At 34.2% G+C, this 25,909-nt stretch overlaps 1 protein-coding gene across 2 annotated transcripts; it reads right to left on the bottom strand.

Moving 5' to 3' along the window:
* Positions 1 to 9,069: 9,069 nt before the first annotated feature.
* Positions 9,070 to 23,310, bottom strand: LOC149807245 (ATP-dependent Clp protease proteolytic subunit, mitochondrial-like). Of its 2 annotated transcripts, XM_089964015.1 has the most exons (7): positions 23,215 to 23,310; positions 20,046 to 20,210; positions 17,950 to 18,046; positions 13,861 to 14,048; positions 11,899 to 11,968; positions 11,733 to 11,768; positions 9,070 to 9,537 (listed from the first exon to the last, which is right to left on the bottom strand). In XM_089964015.1, exons 1-7 carry the CDS (start codon positions 23,242 to 23,244, stop codon positions 9,422 to 9,424), a joined length of 702 nt encoding a protein of 233 aa, XP_089820141.1. In that variant the 5' UTR covers positions 23,245 to 23,310; the 3' UTR covers positions 9,070 to 9,421. The 2 variants fall into 2 exon arrangements, with proteins under 2 accessions (XP_089820141.1, XP_089820134.1); XM_089964008.1 differs by lacking the exon at positions 11,733 to 11,768 and having other exon boundaries at positions 11,863 to 11,968.
* Between the last annotated feature and the right edge of the window lie 2,599 nt (positions 23,311 to 25,909).

The raw sequence follows: 25,909 nt of genomic DNA, 5'->3' as shown, positions 1-25,909 counted from the left end.
GTCATTCTGCATATTATTCCTGTGTACTTTTGGATTTGGGTGCAGCTGCTGCTTCAGCTTGTGGTTGCAGTGTTTGTGACCAAGGAATTTGTTTTCTCGAATATACTTTTCCATAAAATCTATCATTGCTTGATGTGCTTGAGTAAGTTTTCCTTTTTGAGATACAGTGAATATTGAATATCAGAATGATACAGCTCACCAGAAGCTTCTTTAAAACCAGTCAATTTTCTATATACCCACTGGGGCTATACATTTTTTTATATTCTGTGATTCTTTGAACAATAAATTTTTTAATGGAGCGGGGAGTATATACATGCCTGCTTCAATTGGGTATTCAAAGATCCACTGGTGACCTTCTTCCTTAAAATGTTGCTTTTGTGTTTTCATCGTTGGCTCTTGCCTAGGTGATGGAAGTAATTTTAATTCTATAATCTTTCCAGTTTCACTGATGTCTTCTTTGACTTCCTCATTCACCTGTGCCAAACTTACAATAGTCTTTTAGTTGCTCTTGTTGCTTTTTTAGTATCCTTGGTGCATTTAGCTATTTTACGAATTTGACCCAGTTCTTCTGTTATACATGTAGTTAGTACTCCTACCTGTTCCACTGTTGCCCCTTGTTGCTTTTTTAATGTCCTTGGCCTGTTCCAGTTTCTTTTGCTGGTTTAATCAACAATGCAAATGTTTACTCAAAGCCTACAATGAGATCTTCTCATGCAGTTTGTCAAAATTGCAACATCTTTGACACTTTTGCGACCTGCTATACATGATGAATTAGTTCCTGGTGTTCACAAGCAGTTTTATCGCATCATTTTCATACTCTTCTTTGACATCATTAGCAGAAAGAACCTGACAGTTTCAGTATGACTCTTATGATTCTTAAATTGTTTTATCCTAACCCACCAGTCAAGTCGGTGGTGAGAATACTATATGGGTTGTTAGTGGTTGGTGGCACATCATGTCCAATTAATGTTTGCAAGGCCATGCACATCAGTACCACAAAATATAGTTGTCACTGATCACATTAGGAATGTGTATGTATTGTTGAGTAAATAAATCATGTCTGTGTTTTTATGTCAACCTTATGAAAATTTTATGCTAGACTGATTCGATTTTCAAGCATCACATTGTCATATATGACAAGATTATTTTCATTTGCAATTTTCAAATGGTCAATGGTAGGTGCTTCATCGATTCTGGAAAATAAATTAATGGTAGATGACTTTGTTATCTTGGATTTGCCACTTAGTGCTTCCTTAAAATCATTGAGAACATCATAACACAGTTGATCATCAGCTGATGGCACTATCACATACAACAGATCCCATGTCAACCATTGTAAAATTGTATTCAACAATAGTTGAGTGTTTTCTTGATCAAGCAGGGCCAATGATCAGTGTAGAAACTGAATTTGGAAACACATTTCGATCACCATGCTGGGACAATCTGAGTTTTGCTTGCATTGGAAAAGTTATTGATGGACAAAATCAGTGCTTTTGAAACTTAACTTCAGGTAATAATACTTGCTGTGCTTTTTCAGCGATCTCAGTAACAATAAGACGTGTAATAAGACATTTTTGTCCATGAACATACTCGGCAGGTTCAGTAGCAACAGCAGATTGCAATATGGCAGTTCTATTCATGCTGATTGGTTTTGTTCATCCTCAGACACATTTAATGATGCATGTATAATAGCTTGGTATTTGTATATTATTGTCACATGCAAATTGTTTCAGTTGTTGTTCCCTATCACTGTATTAGCAACCATTGTTGTATTAGCAACCAATGATAGATTATCTGGGACAGCAAGTTGATCCAGTACAACTATGGGTCTCAATAATTCAAGTATGTCAGCTTTTTTCATACAGCTTGGTATTTGCATTCTACGCAGTTGTATGATTTGTTTTAGCTGATGCACAATTCGTATGCCTTATAAAAGTGGAAAACTTCGTCTAATTAGAAAATCCATCGACAACTGGTTTTATTTTCTGTACTCTACCAGGATCAGAAACTATAATCACTTCAGTTTTAACTATTATATCATTTATTATGTGTCAGATTCAACAGTGTCAAGTGTTGTAAAGTCACATATATTTGTGCAGTAACAGGAGTTTGTGTGGTCACAGATGTTTATGCAGTCACAGGTATTGGTGTAATCACAGAGGTTTGTGCCAGTTTTTGCCTACACATGTAATAATATCCATTAACAGATCGACATGGCCGGCAAAGTTGATTATGCAGTTTGACAATGATGCTGCATTTAAGACGATGTTGGGCACTAGGGCCAGTATGTAACACCAGCAAATTTGATTTTCATAGTGGCATGTTCTGCAGCATAGTTTACATTTTCCACGGCATACGCTTTTGCAGTTATAATGCTCTACAGCCATTGAACTTTGCATGTATGTAAAGGTTTGTCTAACTGGGCATAAACCCAAGATATATTTCCAATTGCTCCCATTTTATCTCGTTATGAGCCTCCAGTGATATTTTATACAAAATCTTACGGAGTGTGCCAGTAGTAACAATAATTAAGTGCACCTTATTTCAGGGACCTCATAGTGAAATTCCCTTGTGACATTAGATAAAATATCTTTAAAAAAAGGAGTCTGTGGAAATAACCTCAGATGACACATTACTGGGTATGATGCCAACATAAATTTTGTCAAACTGATGTACGTACCCAATATTGTAAATTAACTCAATATTTTGGCAATTTTTGTGTGATAACAGCCATTGCTAATTTCCTTAAGGGCTCACACTGCTGTTCTTCGACATTGTTGTAAGTCATTTCGTAAAACATATGCTGTTGATTAGTGAATGTTGATGCCATTGTTATATAAATACAAATATTTATTTGCCCGTGGAGATCTTTACTTCTTGAATATTTGCTCATATCATCAGAGGATTCACTCATGTAAGTCACTTCAGATATTGTTTCAGATGTGCTAGGTGTATAGTTAGCATCAGTGGCTTCATTTTTTCTTGCAGGATATTAATTTTTTAATCTTTTTCTGCTCATAAGCTGGACCAAGCATGTATCTTTGCTGTTCTAAGATCATTCCTAAGTTAATAAATTTATCAGTGTGTTCCAGATATGTATTCGAAAATGTAATGTTGTTGTGGTGGGGTTTAACAACATTTTTAAGCACATGATAGGCTATACATGGCAGCCAGTATTAATGGTGGAGGAAGAACCCAGGAAAACCCTGGAAAGAACCACCGACCCACGAGAAGCTACTGGCAAGCTTTCTCACATACCCACATTGGCTGAATCTGAGACTCGAACCGGCGCAGACAGAGGTGAGATGGCAGTGATCCATAACGGAGAGCGCTGTAGACCACTTTGCATCTCAGGGCCCAAAAATGTAATGTCTGTTGAGCCTCTTTATTAAATCTGTATTTTGTATTTTTTTATGACTCACTGGTCTTAAACAAAGCAAAATAATGAGTGAAAACTAACAAGTTTTGTAAATTCAAAATATAATTTATTTCCCTGCATTAGAAAGTGAAATTTTTTAGTAAGAACAACTTACCATATGATTGATCAAGTAATGATCCTCAATGTTCTATTAAGTCCAAAACTATCAAGTAATTCAAAAGTTTTCCAGTGGTATTCTAATTGAAGTTCACAATTGTACTGATGTATACTAATGGTAGTGATGAATCACGATGATATAATCTCAAAATGTCTTTAAATGAATCAAATAATTCAGAAGCAGCTATTAAATCTGAACAGTCCAAACACCTCATAATTCCAACGAATGACTGAGTTAGATAAATGAATCCTCTCGATTAAACACAATTCAGTCTCTTCTGAGACTGATATTAATGTTAGGAATGAGTCATTCCAGTTAATCATCCCATATTCAAAACCCTGACGAAATATAGAAAACAGAAAATGGCTCAAATGAATATTCTGAAATACACTTGTCAACAAGGTCAAGTACTTGGCAGAATTCCTAGCTGCTGACAAATCAGGAATCAGGTCAACCTGGCTTTTCAAGAACTTGTATCGTGAAGTAAAATCATGTGATGTTTACTTGGATAAGAGTACAACTCTGCCTTGAAACTATGAATGAATCAATGCATTGTGTTTACAAGAACATCATCTTAGAGTACAAATCTACAACTATAAAATTATTAGCATTTAATGTTATTTAGTAAATGACCCTTTCAAACCAGAATCATGAAAATAATATTCATATACATTACACATTCAAACGAAACAGTGATTTAAGCTTTTCTGTTGCATTTTTGATCTGCGAAATATTCTCATATATATATACAAACACACACTGCTTCCATTCTTCAGTATATTCTCTACTATATTTCTCTGCCACAGAAAATTAAGCTCTGCTACACTGTATTATAAAAATCAATAACCTAGTTTCTGTTGTTTCTGTGCAGTATAGTTGCAAACAATGATAGGCCTGACAGAAAACTTCATTGTTGTGTATTGTCAATCTGCAGGTTGCACATTGTATGTGACTTTGTGCTTAAATGTAAAAAGTCATAGGGGAAAGTGGCTGTAACATATATCAGGAATTAAAAGGCAAAACATACACAATGATACTGCTCTAGGAAAGTGCAAAGAAATTTTGGCATTTGCAATTCCAGGTCAAATTTATCAATATTAAGTGATGCCATTTCTCCCTCAACTATCCTCCATTTCATGTACATGAGAACATCTCGTATAGATAGCTGTGATGTGTTATCATGTATGGTGAAACCTGGACAGATCAAGTTGAGACCATTCAAATTTTTGTATTTACCCAGTGATACAAATTTAACAATTAATTTAAGTTGAAGAGAGTTTTGCTGTGTTAGTGTTACATTTTTAGGGCATATTGTGGGAGTTGGCCCAGTTAAACCTGATGAAGTTAATTTTAATGTGAATTCCCAGTGCCTATCAGTAAAACAGATCTGATGAGAATTTTGGGTATTATCAAAAATTTTGTTCAAATGTTTCCATAAATGCTGAACACCTGGCCAATGAGAGCATGAGATCCAAGTTTTATTCATCTTGCAAATGACATAAACCTTTTGATAAATTAAAGGCCATACTTAAGGGTGCACCAATTCTTTCAGCTCCAGATTTCAATTAAGCATTTATAATGTTTGTTGATGGAAATGATATAGGGGCTGTCCGAGTATTAATTCAAGAAGATAAAATAGTGTGGATCATCCAGTGTGCTATTTCTCTAAACAATTAAGTAAGCACCAAAGAAGTTGTTGGCTTTAAAGTGTATATTAATTAAACTCCTTCATTTATTATGTTCAGTGATCACAACCTCCTTACTTTCATTAACAAAATAAAACAAAAAATCAGATTGTTGGGAAAAAGTTTGTTGCTGCAGGAATACAACAGTGATATTAGGCACATCAAGGGAAAAGATACTGTAACAACAGATGCACTTTCTGGTGCATAAAGTTCTATATTGCTTTATTTTGTGTGTATTTTTTCATTCATAAAACATCTTCCTAATGTAATTTTATTACTGTCTTTATCATATGGATGTTTGACTAGTTTATAAAGAAAGTTTTATTGTACCAATCTTTTTTTTTAATGAGGGTTGGTGTTAAGTAAAGCTATATTTTGGTCCACGACTGTTGATTGCATTGAGCTATAAAGAGATTGTTGACAAGTTTTAAGCTCAATCTTAATAACGAACCTGTTTCCAAGTTTTCAGCAATTCCCACAGGATGAATAAGTCAGGTGGGTTTTGTTGCAATATAAGTCACGTGGGAGGCATTACATTGTAGATCAAACAGGAAAATACTGCAACCTAGAGCCATAAGTTGTGTATAAGCTGGCTGAAATGAATAAATAATTCATTCCTATTTTCCTGTGTGTTTGTTTCAATATGAATCTGCAGATGTATTTAATATTGTGCTTTGATTTAATCTGAGAGGACTCATTTGTTTGGATTATTCACTGGAATTACAAAGTGCTCATTGACTTTGGACTAAAATATTATTCTGGAATTATTGTGAATTCATTTAAAGAACTTTGGACAATGCCATTGTGACACATCAAGATAGTTGTCACATCAGCATATTCAACACTGAAAACAATATTCTGTTGGATTTTGTGATAGAACTTTTTAGGATCATTTTGGATATAATTCACAATACTTTAAGCGCCTCTTAAATTTGTATTTTATAACATAGAGACTTAAATTATTTGTTAAGCTTTATAAAACTTGTGTTTTTGCTTCTTTCTGTCGCTTATTTTAAGTCCAAGGACTCATTAAAACACCCAAAGGTAAATAGCCATAACAGTAAGATTGAAAAAGTTCTAAATATTAGTGCACTGTGCAACAAAGTTCATTATTAATGAACCGTATGTCAGTGCATCACCTAAAATTATTTCTCATGCACCTCTACACACTTTTTATCCTGTCTAATTATTAAATCCCATTTTGGTATGTTGTTCATATCCCACTGAATCTTTGATAACAAGATTCAGTCAAAAGATCACTTGGGGCTAAACCAGGACTGTTTGTGGGATGTGGCAAAGTTTTGATTCTGTGCTTTTAGAAAGCCTGCCCAATGGTGGATTTATATGCTGGTGTACTATAAAAAGTACCAGTGCATGGATAGGTGGCTTGGTAAACTTTTGGTAACAGTTTGGGTTGAAGGCATAAAAAATATTCAGTAACACTAGCCAAGTCCAACAAAGATACCTGGATGACATGGCCTTTGCAATTGAAAATAATCCATTAAAAACCATCTTCACAGGCTAGTTGAGTGCTCTGTTGTCTTTGCTTATTTTCTCAGACTCAAACTTTTGTTTTTTCTAGAGTCAAGTTAAAAAAAAAGTAAATCCTTGTTTCATCACCTGTGACAATCTTGTTCAAATGTCTCTAGTTACTCTTTTCATATTTGGTAAGTAGCTGTTTGGTAATTTCATCCAGTCTGTGTTTCATCTGCCATCAACAAATGTGAGACCCATCTTGCACAAACCTTTATGAGCTTCATTTGGTTCTTCAAATTATTAAAGACTGCTCTCAAATTACTGGTAGTCTCCATGACAACAAAAAGATCTTCCACTGTTTATCAACCATCTATATCATTTGCCCTCTATTTCCCACTCACTAATTGCAGACAAGTCTTCTCGAACATGGGTCATCTTCAGTGGATTAGCAACCATCTTTAAAATGATAAAACCACTTCAAAACTGTAGAATACAGTAGAGAATTACATCTATAAGTTCTATCCAAACTGACTTTGATATGAGTCGAAGAGTACCCGAAGAACACCCGGATATTACAGTAAGCTCTTTGTTCAGTGGCAGAATTGTTCTCCCTCACTGTATCCTTTAGGTCACTGTCATTGACAGATTTTACAGTAAACATGCATATTTGCAGGTGTCCAGCATGCTGAATGTGCATAACATTTTAAAGAACATCCTTTTGTCTATCTATTGTTTTTAAATTTATTGACTGGTTCAAGGAAACAAAGAAGTTCCCAAAAAAATTCACAAGTTTTCAAATACTTCTCATAAGTGAGAAAGCCTGAAAACTTAACCTAATTAATGCAAAAACTAAACCAAGGTATAATGGATAGAAGGACAGATGGGTTATTACTAAAAACGCACCTTTCATGTTTATTGTTGATCATATGAAACTGTTTTGTGTCCTCTGAAAGCAATACAAACTTTGACCTTTAGGTAACTAGCAAGAGTATTGCAAAACTTTTGACCTGATACAGCAAACATAAAACAAACTTTATTCTCATACTTTTCACAATAAATCTTTGATAAAAATAATACAAATTGTATATTTTTTTAAAAGGGCAGGAAATAATTCACAATTACAAAGCAGTGAAATTGCAAATGCACAATTCCACATCAATATATAACCATAACCGTAAAGAAAAACTTTAAACTGTTGTCTACATATTACAAATTTTAACACAAACTGTAACTTCAAAACTTTTTCCCATAATAATTAAAACTAACAAGAGTATCCTGAATAGTATATTATATTTCCACCACATGTTTAATAGTCATTAATGACCAGCAGGCCTAAATGAGTTTTGGTCAAGCCATCCACTAAGTTTGGTCATGGAATTTAACATAGAACAAAAATTATTTGTACTATATGTGACAAAGGTGAGATGACACACATTGTTTTGTACAGTCCATTGTTGGCAGAAGTCAATCAAATTATTACTCTTGAACTAGCTTTTTTTTAAATGGATCCTTAATTTGGTATATACTGTAAGAAAAAACTACAAAGCAAAGAAAAGGTTGGATATACTATGGAGTTTGAAAACTTTATAGAAAATCATTAGAACTTCTTTATTTCACCTTTACAAGACCTCTTCTGGAGTATGGGGATATTATCTGGGATAAATGCACCCAGTATGAAAAGACAGAATTGAAAAAAAATACAAGCTGAAACAGGTAGATTCATTTTGTGGGGTAACAAACTCTACATTCTAGAATTTTGGAGGAGATGAAATGGGAAAGAGTTTCAACAGCACAATAAAAATACAGAAATGATAACTTCTTTTAAAATGCATCATGGCATTGCTCCAGGATACCTGCAGACTTTGATCCCACCAAGTGTTCCGCAGGTATGAGAGAACTTTGTGATGGAACCTCCAAATACCCTTTTGCAAGACAATCTATACCAAAGTTCTATTTTTATCAAAGCCTGTTGTGGATTTTTTCTGTGGAAATTTGAAATAATTATTCATTGCACTCTTTAAATCACACCTAAACAGAAATCTAGAAATAGTCCCAATCTAAAACTTTCATAAAGAAAGGCTAACATAAACCATGCGCACAAAATATGAAATGAACTTCATGATTTCAAGGTTGCTCCAACACAGTAAAACAAGAGTGTCTCAAAAGGCACTGATGCTCTACTGGCTGAAAAGAATTTCCAGGAATTCAGGATATTAAAGCCCATTTCTTCCTTTTAGCAGTGGAGAATTGAAAAAATCTTTGATATTCTTCATTGGTAACATGATATTTTAATTGGCCGCTGTGGATTAGCAGTCTATAATTAGAAAAAAAGTTGGATAATCTGCCAATAGCAGGCAAAATAAATACAGAAGTTTTGTGATTGCAGATTGAACATTTATTTAAGCTGCATGTTGCATTTTTGGATAACATGTATGTTTACTCAAGAAAAATAAAATTTGGTTTTCACTGAATTTTTTTTATTAAGTTGAAGATTAGATATAACGTGCAAAATAGCCAAATAAAGAACTTTAAATCTAACAATAAACGTTCTAAAATTTCAAATTTTTCTCATAGTTTTGGTTTCATTCTTCTCATCTTTTAATTGGTGGAATTTTCATGAAATATATAAATACTGATCAAATAGTTCCAAAATACTGCCATAAAAATAACTTCACCATGCAGGTCATATTCTGAGGTGATCACATTAATAAATAGCTGCAGCAGCTAGGAAGCCTTCTTCTCATTTTCCAATAATGGGGGATGTTCCAACACATGGTCTATTAGACCAAACTCTTTTGCTTCTAGAGGATTCATGAATTTATCTCTTTCCATGTTTTGAACTGAAGAAAAAAGATAATAAAATATCACAGATATTTATGCATGCAATGAATAATAAATATTTTAAATTCTATTTTTGTTATCATCCACCCACCTGCCCATACCATTTACTCATGGCCCCCCCCCAATACTATATACTTGTGGCCCCCCCAGCCCATATCATTTACTCATGGCCCACCCAGCCCATACCATTTACTCATGCCCCCCCCCCAGCCCATACCATTTACTCATGTCCCCCCCAGGCCCATACCATATACATACTTGTGTCCCTCCAGCCCATAAAACATTCTCATTTAACCAGTTCTTACATCATTTTCTATAAAATATATTCTTTCCCTCACGAACAGAACAGTGATGCATGTTCAATGTCATTAAAACACTAAAATGTTTGCAGCTCAAGATTTGTTGTTGTTGTTGTTTTTTGTTATTGTGGGGTTTAACGCCATTTTTCAGCACACGATAGGCTATACATGGCGGCCAGTATTAATGGCAGAGGAAGAACCCGGGAAAACCTCGGAAAGAACCACTGACCCATGAGAAGCTACTGGCAAGCTTTCTCACATACCCACATTGGCTGAATCCGAGACTCAAACCCACACAGACAGAGGTGAGATGGCAGTGATCCGTAACAGAGAGCGCTTTAGATCACTCAGCTACTCAGGGCCCCCAAGATTTTGTAATCATGATGCTAGCAAAAAAGCTGAGTAGCAGAGGTTCATGGAAACATGGGATATCTCAGATGTTATTATGATGTAAATAATGAAAGGGACAAATTTAAATAGAAATGAAGTAAAGAAATGTCATGAACACAAAATTAATCAGGGAACTAAAACTAGTGCTGAAACAAATATTAATTAAGAATATTCAAATCTGAAATTGATATCAGAGTAAAGAGATTTTTCCTGTGATGCACAATGTCAGCTAAACCTGGCTTGAACTTGGCAGTTTTTAAACCTAAACCTTTCTGGCAAAACATCTCTCACAAAAGTAAAATGGAATATGGCCAATGATGGATCAAAGTGTGTAGTTTTCTCTCTTTCAATCAAAAACAATGTAGAATATATGCACTACTTCCAAATGCACTTACAGATTGGCAATGGTCAGTTTCTTATTCTAATAAAGTGTCAATGGTCAGTTTCTTATTCTAATAAAGTAGCAATGGTCAGTTTCTTATTCTTCTTCATCTCCTGGAATATTGTTCTGCAGAATGCCTTGAACAAAAACTGGATGACATAATCACTATGACAACACTAGCTAGCAACCAACAGACATTTACACAGCATGTAATGCTGTATTCTGTTTCAAACTGTACCCAGGATGGATTTGCAAAATGAATATAAACACTTAACATTCATGAATAAAGGGAAGTGGACAAAATAATAATATTAAATATCTTATCCTTCTGAACTTATCACTCTACATAAAAAATGTGTTTCTTCACAAACAATTATGTTCTGTTTTGAAATGGATGATAACGGATCAACTGAGAGTGAATGCATCTCAGCTGCTTCCTAGTGTCTCAATACACTATGAAGTACAGTTATTAGTCAAGTTATTGTGATATCATTTGTACGGTTATACAAGAATGATAAGACAGGTGCAAGTGGTTGTACATTGCTATACAATAATTGGGTAAATTTAACAAAATTACCCACAAAGTATAATACAAACATGGAAAGTTCTTCAAAAGAATATTTTTTATAGAAAAGACTGAACAGGTTAACAGATTCATAGTGTATCAAATAGAACTTTTATGAAGATATTCAGCAACTTCATCAACTGAAATGTACTTTCTGAAATGTTACATATTATTCCAGCAGGAATTCACTATATTGGATTCCAACTTGATCTATACCTGCCAAGTGAGTTCCAAGTTGAAGTTTTCTAAATTCGAGTTGAACTGTAAAGATAGTTCTTAATAAAAAAGATTTTTTTGTACCTGTTGTTCTATTCTTTGCTATCCCCAGACAACTTTCTCACAACAGAATAGATTTATTTTTGACTGTTTAATACACTCATCATGCTCATAAACAGCCAGTTCAACTGAGTCAACTCGAGCCTCATTTGGTCAAATCCAGGTGAGTTCCAAGCTAGGATTTTTAGGAGAGTTGGAACACTAATAATACCAAAATATCTGCAGTAGAAATATTTCCAAAGTCAACATGCATCAATAACTTTGAGATTGCTGACAATTTGCCTATTATTTCCAATGGCTGTTTTGTATGTTTTACATCAATAACTTTGAGATTACTGACAACTTGCCTATTATTTCCAATGGCTGTTTTGTATGTTTTACAACAATAACTTTGAGATTACTGACAACTTGCCTATTATTTCCAATGGTTGTTTTGTATGTTTTACATATAGGTTATTTATCTGCTTCTTCAATTTTATTATTTCTTCTGCTTGTATCTGGATGTCTGTTGCTTGACCCTAAAAGGAAACAAAGAGTTGTTTAAAACATAATGTTTCAGCAAATTTCATTTTAAAAGTTTTGAAAACATCTTTATCACACTAGAAATGTCTCATCAGAACATAAATGTTCCCTACCTGTTATACATGTACATAATGTCACTTGATAACTAATAAATCAATGAATACAATCAAGTAAAGTATGAATAATAATAACTAATACTTTAATTTCTGAATTACAATAAAAAGACACCTAAGAGTAACTAACTGTCACTTATAACCTAATCTGTTGAACAAAGATTGATTTTATCATGTAAATGTACTGTCATGGGCATCCACCTATTGAATGTGACCAGTGGCCATAGTTTTAGGCAAAAAATGTATTTCTAACACTGATTATTGATTTTTATTTAATCCACGGTAGCCAGAATCACTGATGATGGTCTGCAATGAATGAGTTGAGTCTGGATACTGGTTTCCTTAAAACTATGGGCAGTGTTGTATGCTATTGTCCATAAAGATATTACAGGATAAGTAACTAGTGCAAAGTCATGTAAATTCCCAATTATTTTTAACCAGTCCTTTCTTAAATTGAGCAGCCATGGATGAACATAGTCAAGAGGTTTTAGTTGTTTCTATTTCTTTTGTGAAAAACTAGCACAATTCTGATAATCTCATAATGAGATCTTCTCATCAGGATTTCACTGTTGAATACTGATTACATGGCTGTCGATAGGCCATAGTATGCAGTTAATATTTTAAGTACATTGTTTGTCCATGGACCATATCTTGGAGTTAATACACAGAGTACATTGTCAATGAGTTAATACAATGAGTATATTGTTTGTCCATGGGCCATATCATGGAGTTAATACCCTTAGAATATTGTTTGTCCATGGGCTATATCATAGAGTTAATACACTAAGTACATTGTCAATGGGCCATATCATGGAGTTAATATATAATGAATAAGGTCTTTATCTCTTAATATGAGTATTTTCAGATAGAGTTAACTATATAGTCGTTTTAAAGGTTGATTGATGTTACAGTTAGTAAAATCCACAAACAATCCAAAGGTACTACTATCAGAGATCACGTCATCTATTCACCATAGCATGGTGATTATGTCTTATCAAGATAATCCATTTATCTCATGGGTGAATTCAGCTTTTCACTGTTTTCGCTGTTGTCTCTATAAATAAATTTATTCAGTTAAAAATTACCTCTTTGAATTAATTTGGTGTGTGTATATGCATTTACCCCAAGCCCAATGAGAACCATTACAGCTAATCATGGACATGTTAACATCTTCACAAATATAAATGTGAATAATTTTGGTAACAGAATATCTTTATAGCTATAAAAATTATTTTTGAAATAAATGCAAGCAATTTTTTTAAATAAGAACTATGAATGAATAAAATTAATTTACAGCCATTGTGGGTATTATGTCTATAAACCCAGCTAAATTTCAAACTTGAAAACAGGTGATCCAGTATAGACCTGTTTTGAGAGACAACATGTCTATAAAAAAAAACACATTCTGCTTTTTTCACTCATGGTCTCTCAAGACAAGCTTTACTGAATTAACCAACTACCTAATTTTGCAACACTGTGATAATTATAGCTGGCTATCAAAAATTCCTCAGCATTTACTTGTCAGTCTCAGACCAATACATCAGTGACAGTTATCAAGCTAATCAACTTATACAATGAAAAATAATTCTACTAACAGCAATTCATACAGAAAGTGGATACCACACAATCGGATAAATTATGATTTATTTTGTAGCAAATGTGATCTCAAAACGTAACTTTTCATTCATCTTTACATATGCTCTATCACCTTTAATTTATTTTTTTAAAGATGGACAAAGCTAAAAATAAAGACAGACAAGTAAAATAAAGCTTACCACTGCATGTCCTGAAGGCTGATGAATCATGACTCTGGAGTTGGGTAGTGAATACCTCATGCCTGGTGAGCCAGCACTTAAAAGCAATGAGGCCATACTACATGCTTGACCAACACACCATGTGGATATGGGTGGCTGAATGTATTGCATTGTGTCATAAATTCCCAAACCTGCTGTTACAGAACCACCTGCAGAGACATAGTGTGTGCTCTGAATTAAGATTTGTTGATGGAACAAAATAAACAGTACAAATGAACATGAAAATCTAACAATGTTTAATCATTACTGTACATTCTAAATAATAGGCATCAAAAGGCCTGATGTCACTCATCTGCCTGACATTAACCTCAAACCAAGAAAACATGGGTAATACCATACTGTCACTTATAGGCTTTAAATTAATTTATGACCACTCCGGTCCAGTGGCCTAGTGGTTAGAGCGTCCACCTTGGATGCAGGAGATCGTGAGTTCAATCCACGGCCTAGTCATACCAAAGACTTACAAAAATGGTACTAACAGCTGCCTCGCTTGGCATTCAGAGGTTACTATTACGACTGGTCGGCCTGGTGTCAGGATAATGTGACTGGGTGGGACATCATGCTACATGTCTGCAGCAAGATGTCCCAGTGCTAGACATTGCTATAAACTGCCACACTGCAGACATAGTAGCGATATGTCTGAAAAATTGTTAAAGCTACGTTAAAAATCAAATTCACAAATCATTTGTACATCACTGAAAGGTCTTATGCATCCATGCTTTCTTTGAAATTTGGTCAACTTCTTTTGAATGGGTTTGAAAGAAGTACGAAAAGGGTTTCTTTTTTTTTTGTAGAAGTTATTTTATGTTTTTCTAATTTTAGTAACAATGAATTCACATAATTTGTACAAACTTTAATGGCCTTCGTGCTAGGATGCTTCATTTTAAATGAAGTCAAATTTTGTTCATCAGTTTTTGAGAAGAGGTTTGAAGATTATTGTTTTAGGGACTGTAGCCAAGAAAACTACAAAAAAACGACTTGTCAAATCAAGAAAGTACAAATAATGTTTACTTGATAAAAAAAAACTCTTACTGGACAAGATAATATGGAATTATATAGAATTACAGATAATTATGGATAGAACTGTGAATAGGAATGGGGTCTTTTATGCATATGATTCTAAATGCAGTGCATGGCAGGGGGCTTTATGAATATTCTGCTTAAATATTACAAATCATCAAAGTAACACCATTGTTACTGGATGGAAGTATTCCAAATCACCAAAAAATAAAACCGTTATCACTGGATAGAAATATCTAAAATCATCAAAATAACACCATCTTTAATGGATAGAAACATCCCAAGTCATCAGAATAACACGATCATTACTGGAAAGAAACATCCCAAGTCATCCGAATAACACGATCATTACTGGAGAGAAACATCCCAAGTCATCAGAATAACACAATCATTACTGGAGAGAAACATCTCAAGCCATCAGAATAACACGATCATTACTGGAGAGAAACATCCCAAGCCATCAGAATAACACGATCGTTACTGGCGAGAAACATCCCAAGTCATCAGAATAACACGATCATTACTGGAGAGAAACATCCCAAGCCATCAGAATAACACGATCATTACTGGAGAGAAACATCCCAAGCCATCAGAATAACACGATCATTACTGGAGAGAAACATCCCAAGTCACCCGAATAACACGATCATTACTGGAGAGAAACATCCCAAGTCATCAGAATAACACAATCATTACTGGAGAGAAACATCCCAAGCCATCAGAATAACACGATCATTACTGGAGAGAAACATCCCAAGTCATCAGAATAACACGATCATTACTGGAGAGAAACATCCCAAGCCATCAGAATAACACGATCATTACTGGAGAGAAACATCCCAAGTCATCAGAATAACACGATCATTACTGGACAGAAACATCCCAAGCCATCAGAATAACACGATCATTACTGGAGAGAAACATCCCAAGTCATCAGAATAACATGATCATTACTGGAGACAAACATCCCAAGTCATCAGAATAACACAATCATTACTGGAGAGAAACATCCCAAGTCATCAGAATAACACGATCATTACTGGAGAGAAACATCCCAAATCATCAACAGGGTTCATACAGAATTCTGAATGATAAATTCAAAGACTTTTCTCAAACTTTCAAAGACCACAAACATTGATTTCCAAGACATATTTTCGCTAACATTTTGTATACAAGTTATGTTATATGAGAAAACAACAAAAGCAAAATACTACAATATTGTTTAATGATGAAATGAAACTGAACTGGTCATCAAAAGAAAGAAACCAGGAATACTTAACTATATCCGAATCTAACAATCTTGGACAAAAAAATTTTTGATTATGGAAAGAAATTAAAATGTGTGGGTTTATTTCAATTTTCAGAGACTTTTAAAGACCTCAGTGTGACTGCTCGATTTTCCCAAACTTTCAAGGTCTTGAAAATGCTACCTCAATTTTCTGAAACTGTCAAAGACCTTCAAAAACCATATGAACCCTGATAAAATAACATGATCATTACTGAATAAAAACATCCCAAATTGTCAAAATAACACCATCTTTGTTGGATAGAAATATTTTAAAACATCAAAATAACACCATCATTATTGAGAGAAACATCCCAAATCATCAACATAATGCCATCATTAGTTGACTTTTTCCTTGCCATAAGTACAAGCCCTTTAGCAAGTTTGGTCAATGTAAGTCAAACATATGCTTTAGGGGTCATGCTACCAGGCGAGTTGTGCAACTAAGTCACCTAAAAAATGTAAACTTCGCCTTCTTCTGTTAGGAAAGTGAAAACGACTTCACCCAGTGATTTTTTTTAGAGGTACATAGACTATAACCATATCTTTTGAGATTGCCCCTCGCCTTAGCCAGGTTGGTTTTAGTGTTGTAGCAAAAGATATTCATCAAGCCATCAGTAGATATGGCCTAGTTTTGATATCATTTATGCTGACTGACAAACTCTTGCACATTCACAGGCGTGTTTTGATAGCTGACTAACCACTAACCATTTCCCGAGTAAGTTAGCAGCTAGACCCTTATCACTACCTGATTTACACATGTTATCCTGTGATGACAAAAACATACAAACTTGTGTTTCAAAACTTTAACAATAGTATGTAAATAGAAATTTGTGTTTTCAGAATTGGTGATCTGGGTATTCTAACTGCCTCTGGTACACTATTTCATCAAAAATTTTGTTTGAAACTGTAAGTGTACCAGTAATGTGGAAATAATGGCAGACATCACTATGTCTGGGAAGTACCAGTTTATTAGAATATCTGTTTTCATAAATCACTGGGCAAATATATTCAGAAAAATATACAATGCATAGAAAGCAAAGCCTAGGTATTATGCTATTTAAGATTTAACATTAAAATGCAATAATATAGGTCAGAAATTTATGGGACAATACTATGCTGTGGAATTTGCGAGAAGCACTGTACGGTCAAAGTTGTTTTCTGACTTTGACTTGTATTTGTGAAAATACGGAAAAAATGTGAAGCAGATAATATTTAATCAATGCTTAAATTTAATACAAGTACGAAAAGAAATAAATAAACCATAAACTTGCAATTATCCTACTAACGGACTGTTGTATTGAAGCTAAATAAAGTGAGTGATTACATTACGAAAACCCCTCCTTCTAAAAACAGATGCACTCTCATCTGTGTTGATTCAGTTGGAAAGAAGGTTTAGTTCATATAACGACTATAAATGAGCAATGTCTGTAATTTTATGCATTTTAGTGTGTTATGTACGAATAGTTACAGTAATGTTTTATCTGCAACAAAGAAATGAGGACGAACAGTGTGATCTGAAGACATGTGTGCATTTTGCCCTCTTGTACATGGTACAGGGGTTGTTCCAAATGCGTTTAGAAATATCATTTAATCCTTCATGTCCACTTCTCCCTGTTAAGCTCTCACTCCTCCCTGTTCTGTCCAAAAGGAGAAGTCACTTCTCCCTCAAAAATCGAGTCAAGCTTGACCCCTGTGCTTGCATGAATCACAAAATTATATAAAAGAGGCCAGTGAATACCAACCTGGACTGTTGATATACATGTGGACTGGTTTATTGTTACTCTCTGACTGTAGGAACAGTAACTGTGCAACTACAATACTAGACAGATCATCTGTTATCTGAAACAGAAGTATATTTTAAGACACTAAATATATTATTATAATACGTATAACCAACTATAGTATTAATAGGCTGGCCTAAAAATTAAGCCCATCAAGTGAGTAACATCATCAAATCTCTCACTCAAATATACACCATCCTAAAATCTACGTATATCTTGTTGTACGTTGAACATTTAAAAGTGTAAACTGACAGACTAGCAGTCAAAGTCCTTCAAAAGGCACAAATATTTTCAGTCACCTTTAAACACTGAAAGGAAAACAACTTATTTATTAGAAATGTGTTCACGAGAAATGAATGCCACCCCACACTATTTACTGGACAGATGAATCAACAGACAGACAGATGGACAGACAGGCCAAAGAACAGCTGAAGAAAGCTAACACTAGCATGCCCCTCCCACACTGCCCTTATGTGTTTCATTTTAAGATGCATATTGTGAAGTTTTTTTATGATTTTTGTTACAGAACTCGTTCATTCACATAAATGTGAAACTTAAAATGCTTACCATCGTAAATCCTTCACAACCCTTTCCTTTTCTTGCCTAATCTGACAAAAGTATCATTTAATAATAACATTTTCTCCCTCCCTTCCTCCCCTGCACAACTATTACCCAGAAGTCGCCACCTAAAATCCAGTGCATCTTATCAAATATATCTGCAAATGTTTCTGTAATAGAAACTGTATTAAAATGATATGTATTTAATCCATTCCCCCATCATTTTTAAGGGATCCCAAGGGGAACAACAGGGTCAAAAAATAATATTCCTCTTTGCTGTCAAGCTGAGTGAATTTCCATCCAGCAGTTTAAGACATAAAGTTGCATCAGATACCAGATGTTGGTATTACAACAGCATGGACTGTGTTAAAAAAATGCCTGGTGATAATCATAACTTTCATTAACACCAACAGCTACTTCTAGTCTTCTCTGGTGAACATTTTTCAGTAATTCTGCTGGAAAATACGACTGACAAAAACATAAGCATATTTCATAAAAAAGCCTAAAAAAGGAATTACTTTCACTGTGGCTTATTTCTGAATTGTAAAGGAATAAAACACCATACATAACTATAAAACAGTTTATAATCTTGGGAATGGTTTGTTGAATTCCAAATCTTAACACAATAATTATGGTTCTAAAATAAGTGTTCAACCATTTCACCTGCTCATTTTGTGTTCAAAGGTAAAATTCCAAATTGAAGACAGAAACTGAGGCAAAAAGATGAATTTTAAAACAAAAGCTGAAGTAAAATATATCTTCAAAATTCAAATAATGGAAATCAACAAATATTCATGAAAGTCACTGACTTTCAATTTCAATCTGGATCTACAAACCAAAGTTATTAACTGTGTTTTCAGTTTAAATCCACACACCAAAGTTATTAACTGTGTTTTCAGTTTAAATCCACACATCAAAGTTATTAACTGTGTTTTCAATTTAAATCCACACACCAAAGTTATTAGCTGTGTTTTCAGTTTGAATCCACACTCAGGCACTTAAAAATTGTTCACCATGAATACAGTGAATGCTCCTTATCAAACAGACTCTTTTTTAAAAAATGAATAGTGTCTTCAGATATAAATATATGATTTGAAACATTTTAAAGCGAGAAAATGTCCATTTCTTGAAGGAAAGGCATCCACTGTGGGCCCTCTTGAACCCAGCCCCCACTAAACAAACAATTACCTCTGAGATTTTCAATCCAGGCCAACTAAACAAATTCTATTTCATGTAATGGTATTGACAAATGTTGGGTCCGAAAGTAGGCTTTATTCTGAAATTATCTGTTCATGCATATGAATTCATATATTCTTAATTAGTTCCAACTGTCAAAGTGAAGAATTGTGGAGTATCCCAAGTGGTCGATACTAAATACCTAAATTAAAGAGTCACTAGGATTTTAGTAGGGTCGGTCAGATTACAGGAAATATCATTTGTTTCACTTGACCCTAGTTATCTACATATACAGTATCATAACCGATAGAGATCAAACTTACAGGTCCCATAACACATATGATTCTGTCTTTGAGAAGTCTGGAATAGATGTCATAAGCTCTCTCTCCCCGTCCAGTCTGTTCTATCACAATTGGAATCAAGGGTCTGTACTTTACTACTGTCTTGTGAAAGCACCTGTGGGGAACACAGGTTCTTGGAACAAGACGCTGAAAAAATTAAAGTTTTATTTTTACTGCAGCAACACAAGTGAATTACTAAACTGTAACTTATGTTCCCATCATTTCCTGTTTCTTCATCTTGTATAATTTGTCCATCACATAACACATCACAATGTCGGTTATGATGAAACATAAGGTAAACTGCATTATATGTTATACTTTCTTATATGTTGTGAAAGAAAATTTTTTGTGTGTAGTGAGAAATAAATAAAGCACAAAAGACCAAATTAATCAAAAGCCACTCACATAACTTAACAGGCTTCCAAAGTGGTACCATAAGACAAATCTCCCCCAGCACAGTACCAGCTGACCTACAACCTACAGATAACCATGCTGCCTATAGATAATCATGCTGCCCATAGAAAACCATGCTACTTATATATAACCACATTGCCAATAGATGACCACACTGCCAATAGATGACCACATTGCCAATAGATGACCATTCTGCCTAATGTTATGCATCTATGTGTTAATTTTCTTGATTTTAGATTATAAGGGTTATTTAGTATTCAACATTAAATACTAAATTTTTTTTACAGTTGTGGGTTTGTGCTTTATGATGAGGTCATTTGAGTAAACTGTTATGTATATTAAATTGTTTCTTTGTTCGTCTGGGTTGTTGGAATTTGGTAAATCTGAGATTCATCTTGATGAAACGAAAGCTATTACACTTTATACACTTCAGTGCATCGCATAAAAATACTGTTCGAGTAATCTTTGTTACCCTAATCAGCCCTAGAGATTTTTGTGCAGAAGGGTAAAAGCTGGAGTTCCTTTTTTTTTTTTTTTGCTTACTGGACCCATCATTTTGGTCTCCTGGCCACTTCTTATTTACAATCTCCAACTTATCCTACATTTTGTAAAGTTTCACCTGTCTGTGTGCAGTTCAGTCCAGTCTGCCTTAGATCACAGTCCAAAAGGTCTAAAATCCTGACCAAAAAATCCAATTCCGGCATCAGTCAAATTTCTGGTGTAAAATTATCAGGTCTAAAAAAATATGTTTTTCCCTCTGCCTTTTGTAATGCCAGTAGAAAGTCCATATTATCTGGTATCATAGTAGAGCTATGTCTGTCTGCTTTTTTGTAATACCAACCACTTGGGTGTATCTTAAATGACTTTGATGAAACAGAGCTCACAAGTAGGGTAGTCTCATCACACCTACAGGCGAGACTGAGGTTGATCGAGTTAAAGATATTGGCTACTGATTAACTGCCTGGCTATCTAATGTGTAAAAGCATGTGTTTATAGTGCTGTCCATGTGCAAGCAACATAGCATTACCTTACCTATCACAAGTGCCATATCCACATACAGAGTGGGAATCCTGGAGCATGAGTATCAAGGGTATGTGTGTGATTTGGATTTTTAATGTAGCTTTAACAATTTTAATGTCAATCACAACAATGCAGTATGACAGTTTATAGTAATAATTAGCACTGGGGCATAATGCAACAGACATGCAGCATAATGTCCCACCCAGTCACATTATCCTGACACAAGGCCAACCAGACCCAACACTAACTTCTTAATGCTGAGCATTGAACAAGGCAGCTCCAAGTACCATTTTTATAAATCATTGGTATGATTCAGCTGGGGTTCAGGTCCATGACCTCCTGCATCTGAGGTAGATGTTCTAACCACTTAGGCCACAAAAGCAGTCAAGGTATACAGTACATGATTATTCATAGATGATTTGAATACATAGTTTATTCCAATATTACTGTGGAATGGCATTGTAACTCCTTTCTGGAGGCAAAAGGTCAAAATACAGCTGTCATCTACCATTAAGAATGACAAAATTGATATAATAACTAGTGTTGCCACTGTATGTGTCACTGATGCATAAAGATCATTCTCACTGCTCAGAAAATTTCAACAAGAACTTTGGGGATGTTTCAACCAACATATAGTCTGTGTACTTGTAATTGTGATTGGGTGTGTATATGTAAGAGATGATAAATGAAAAAGTCTACATGCTCGTTTTGTATGGAAGTGTATTAAGTCTTAAAATACTTGATGTGAGACTGGGGAATCCCAAGTGGAGGCAATGATTTTGTGCACTTGGTGAGCAGCCTTATCTATTTATTATTACATTAGATTTTCTTTTTTATCATCAATTTTATTTTGCAACATTGAACCAATGACCTATGACCTGATACTCCCTATCCCAAATAGGAGACTATTATAATTTGCAAACAAATACCATCTTAGTCAACCTCAAAAATGTTTCAGTTTCTTAAACAAAATATAATTCAAAGATTGTACTTAGTAGCCTGTCTGGAGATGATGTATGCTTTTTAGATTCATCGTATTAATTTGGTTATAAAACGATGTATTTTGACCATATGACAGCAAATGAACATAGCACAAACTATAAGCTGCACTGGATCTTAATTTCCAGATGACATTATGATAAATACAAATAGACAAATATTTCATAAACTCCCGCATTTTTTTCTCCGTTAGATTCTAAAACTTTGCCAAAAGATTGAGAAAATCTAAAACTTCTCAAAGTTATCTAGAAACAAACTCTGCAACCGTCCAAGACAGCAAATATACAAATGTCTTTACAACAGCCAATACCGAATAATGGTCATCATCTTAACTTTACAACTGTTCACGTTAAAGTTTTCTCCATGGTCAATTTTTACTGACGTGTTAGAAACCACAAAAACGATCGACTGTTTTTTTTTTTTTTCTAGTTTATTATTTGTACATATATTGTAATTCCCATAATATGATCAGTCACATTTCACCTTCTGACTTGATGTCATATGGTCAAAGTAAGCGGGGTAATGATAAGTGGTATGATGAACTACGAAATGATTTATAAAAACAGAGACATCATTGTCATCGAAAACAGGTAACGTCAATGTCTCCGACCACTTTGGAGACGCTGCCAAAGCCAACTTTTCCAAAATGAAACTTATTCATATATCATAGACAACACAAACAAATGTCTAAATATAGTGTTATACTGATAACATTCACCTGACAAATTCTTAGAATCATGAAATGCATTTCGGCCTGTAGATGTCAATATATCATAACAATTACTGAAATTTGTAGATTGCGCATATATTTTTTTTCCGTGTGCACGAAGTCGGGATGCTTACAAAACCCAAGATATTTGTACGATAGTAAATTCTAAGACATACCTATCCTGATGGTACTAAGATAAACCCAAATAAGATAAAAGAAAACTAAATAACACGAGTCAAAACGCTGCTTGAACTATTCAAAAAGCTGACCACAAAGCAGACTAAAAATTAAGTGATTAAATTCATTATTTCAAGCATCATTTTTTAAAAAATTCTACATTTTTATTATACGTGCCTTTGTTTTTATTCAAGTCATTCCAACACTGAACGCATATATTTATACAATACTACTATTACTACATACTGATCATGAATTGAGTGTCTTCAAGGAGTAAGACTTTAATGAAATGTTACATGCTTTCTCCAAGAGATATTAAAAAAAATCATTTTCAACTTGTATGAACCACACAGGGCATTAATACAGGCAATATTCCTTCAGTATGTAAATTTTTTATTGTTTAAAATTACATATAAAATTTAGTAATTCAGCATTTAAAATCAGTTCATTTTTGAGATTGGAATTCACTTCATCCTATAAAACAGGCCTTTGAATGTTTTAGGTCCTTGTTTTGTCAAAGGGCTATATATTTGTAGTCATTAAAAAGGGTGTGAATTTGATAAAAACAATCAATGATAATTCAGAGTTATTAAATTTGTTAATCTGAGCATATTCTAAACTTGAGTACTGTTAGTGGCACATTATATGATGGCTCCATGTTTAACAGTTCACTATATTTAAAGAAACTAGTAGTGCATGGTTGACATTGATGATTATTGAGATGTGGGTCTCAATGATTTGGATCTCTGATCAAAGAATGCCATCTGGAGCTAAAATGACCTTACTGTGATACTTGACCTCAACTCTAACTGCCATCTTGCTTTATGACCTTGCTCTGGACAATTTTGCAAAACCCATTTTTCTTTGAATAACAATGACCTTGACCTTTTACCATTGTCCCTCAAATGAACTGCTTCTGTACCCAAAGGACAAGACTTCCTCCAACTTTTGTCAAGGTGTGTGGATGTAAAAACCATTTTCTTCATTCAGTCACTGTGTCCTTGATCTGTGACCTTTTGACCCCAAGATCAATAGGCTCTTCCTAATGCCAAGAGGAACAATATTCAAAATGCCCAAGTCAACCAACTATAAAAGAGTTCACAGAAGAATTAGAAGAAGATGAAGAAGAATGAATGGGATAGACACATGAGGAGCCAAAAGAAACCCCCAATTATGTACTTAATAATTGCAGCTGTTTGAGCTGGTTATCAAACCCAGGACTGACGAGGTGAAAAACAAGTGTATAATACCTTAATTAGGTGAGAGAAAAGTGATTTTTTCAAAGGTACTGAAAAATCTAGATTATCAGTGCACAATTGGAAATATGCATATATTGAAAATACTCTCACAGGTGTTCTCCCATTATATTAAACCAAAAACAAAGTGCATTTGTAATATAAGCACAAACAAGAGTCTCTCAAATGGACTGAAACTATAATTCAAGATAATACAAATGTTTCATTTTACTGCAGAGTGTTGAAACCATCTCTGATATTCTTGAGCAGTATTAATTTTCACATGAGTCACTCTGGCAGCCATACTGTCTGTAAGATTGGCACCTTTTTTCCTTTATGGCAAACTAGAGAACACTAGAAGACTTCTGGTGAAAATCCCATGTCAGTATGATTATCCATTTAGTAGAATTGGTGACAAGATTTTCAATGTGTTAATTGTGGCAGCCATACTGGATATAAGCAGGGCACCTTCATTCAAGACAAACCAAATATCATAGTTAGTCTCCTGGTGAAAAGCCCATGTTGATAGAACTTTCCATTTCAGAGGAACAGCAATAACAAGATTTTCAAGATGGCTGCAATGATGGCATATTGTATGTCAGCAGCAATAACAAGATTTTAAAGATGGCTGCAATGATGGCATATTGTATGTCAGCAGCAATAACAAGATTTTCAAGATGGCTGCAATGATGGCATATTGTATGTCAGCAGCAATAACAAGATTTTCAATATGGCTGCAATGATGGCATATTGCACGTCAGCAGCAATAACATTTTCAAGATGGCCATATGATCAGCATAGTTTTTCTTTAATGATGTGTCAGGGTTGTACAGCAAATCAGCACAATAGTGTCTTTTTAAGACCAGCTATGAATTCTTCCAGTGAAACCCTCCTGCTGATATAGCGTATTTTGAAGGAATATTTAAAATTCAGGGAAATCTACATTCAGACCAAAAGACTCCATCATGTCTGTTTTTATGAACCTTTGACATTACTTTGTTCTTTCAGTGCTATGTAAAGACCAGTTTGTGATGTCTAAAATTCCTCAAAAGCTGCCAGATTCAGCAACAGATGGTGATTCCTTTGGTTAAATCAATATTGTAGACAGCAGTTTTACTCATCAATGGAGATATATTCAATTTAAACATGAAGGAGTAATCATATCTTTTATTTCTCATTAAAATTCAATGATTTTTAATAGTTTTAAGCAGTGTTAACATCAGGATATGATCAATAATATTCAAAATGCAAGATCATTGTTATTGTTGTTTTTTTTTTTTATTGCATTCAAC

This window comes from Sinohyriopsis cumingii, chromosome 1, assembly GCF_028554795.1.
Source record: "Sinohyriopsis cumingii isolate HCF-2022 chromosome 1, ASM2855479v2, whole genome shotgun sequence".
Lineage (NCBI taxonomy): Eukaryota > Metazoa > Mollusca > Bivalvia > Unionida > Unionidae > Sinohyriopsis > Sinohyriopsis cumingii.
The sequence above is the reverse complement of the archived record's forward strand: the minus strand, read 5'-3'. Positions and strand labels throughout refer to the sequence as shown.

Bases quoted from the DNA above. Each gene is read 5' to 3' on its own strand.
- LOC149807245 (XM_089964008.1), bottom strand. From the start codon at position 23,244: ATGCATTTCATGATTCTAAGAATTTGTCAG. The intron at 20,211-23,214 runs GTGAATGTTATC...TAATTTTTTCAG, and splicing joins TGATTCTAAGAATTTGTCAG to CGTCTTGTTCCAAGAACCTG. The intron at 11,969-13,860 runs GTAAGCTTTATT...GTTTCCTTTTAG, and splicing joins AGCCTTCAGGACATGCAGTG to GGTCAAGCAACAGACATCCA.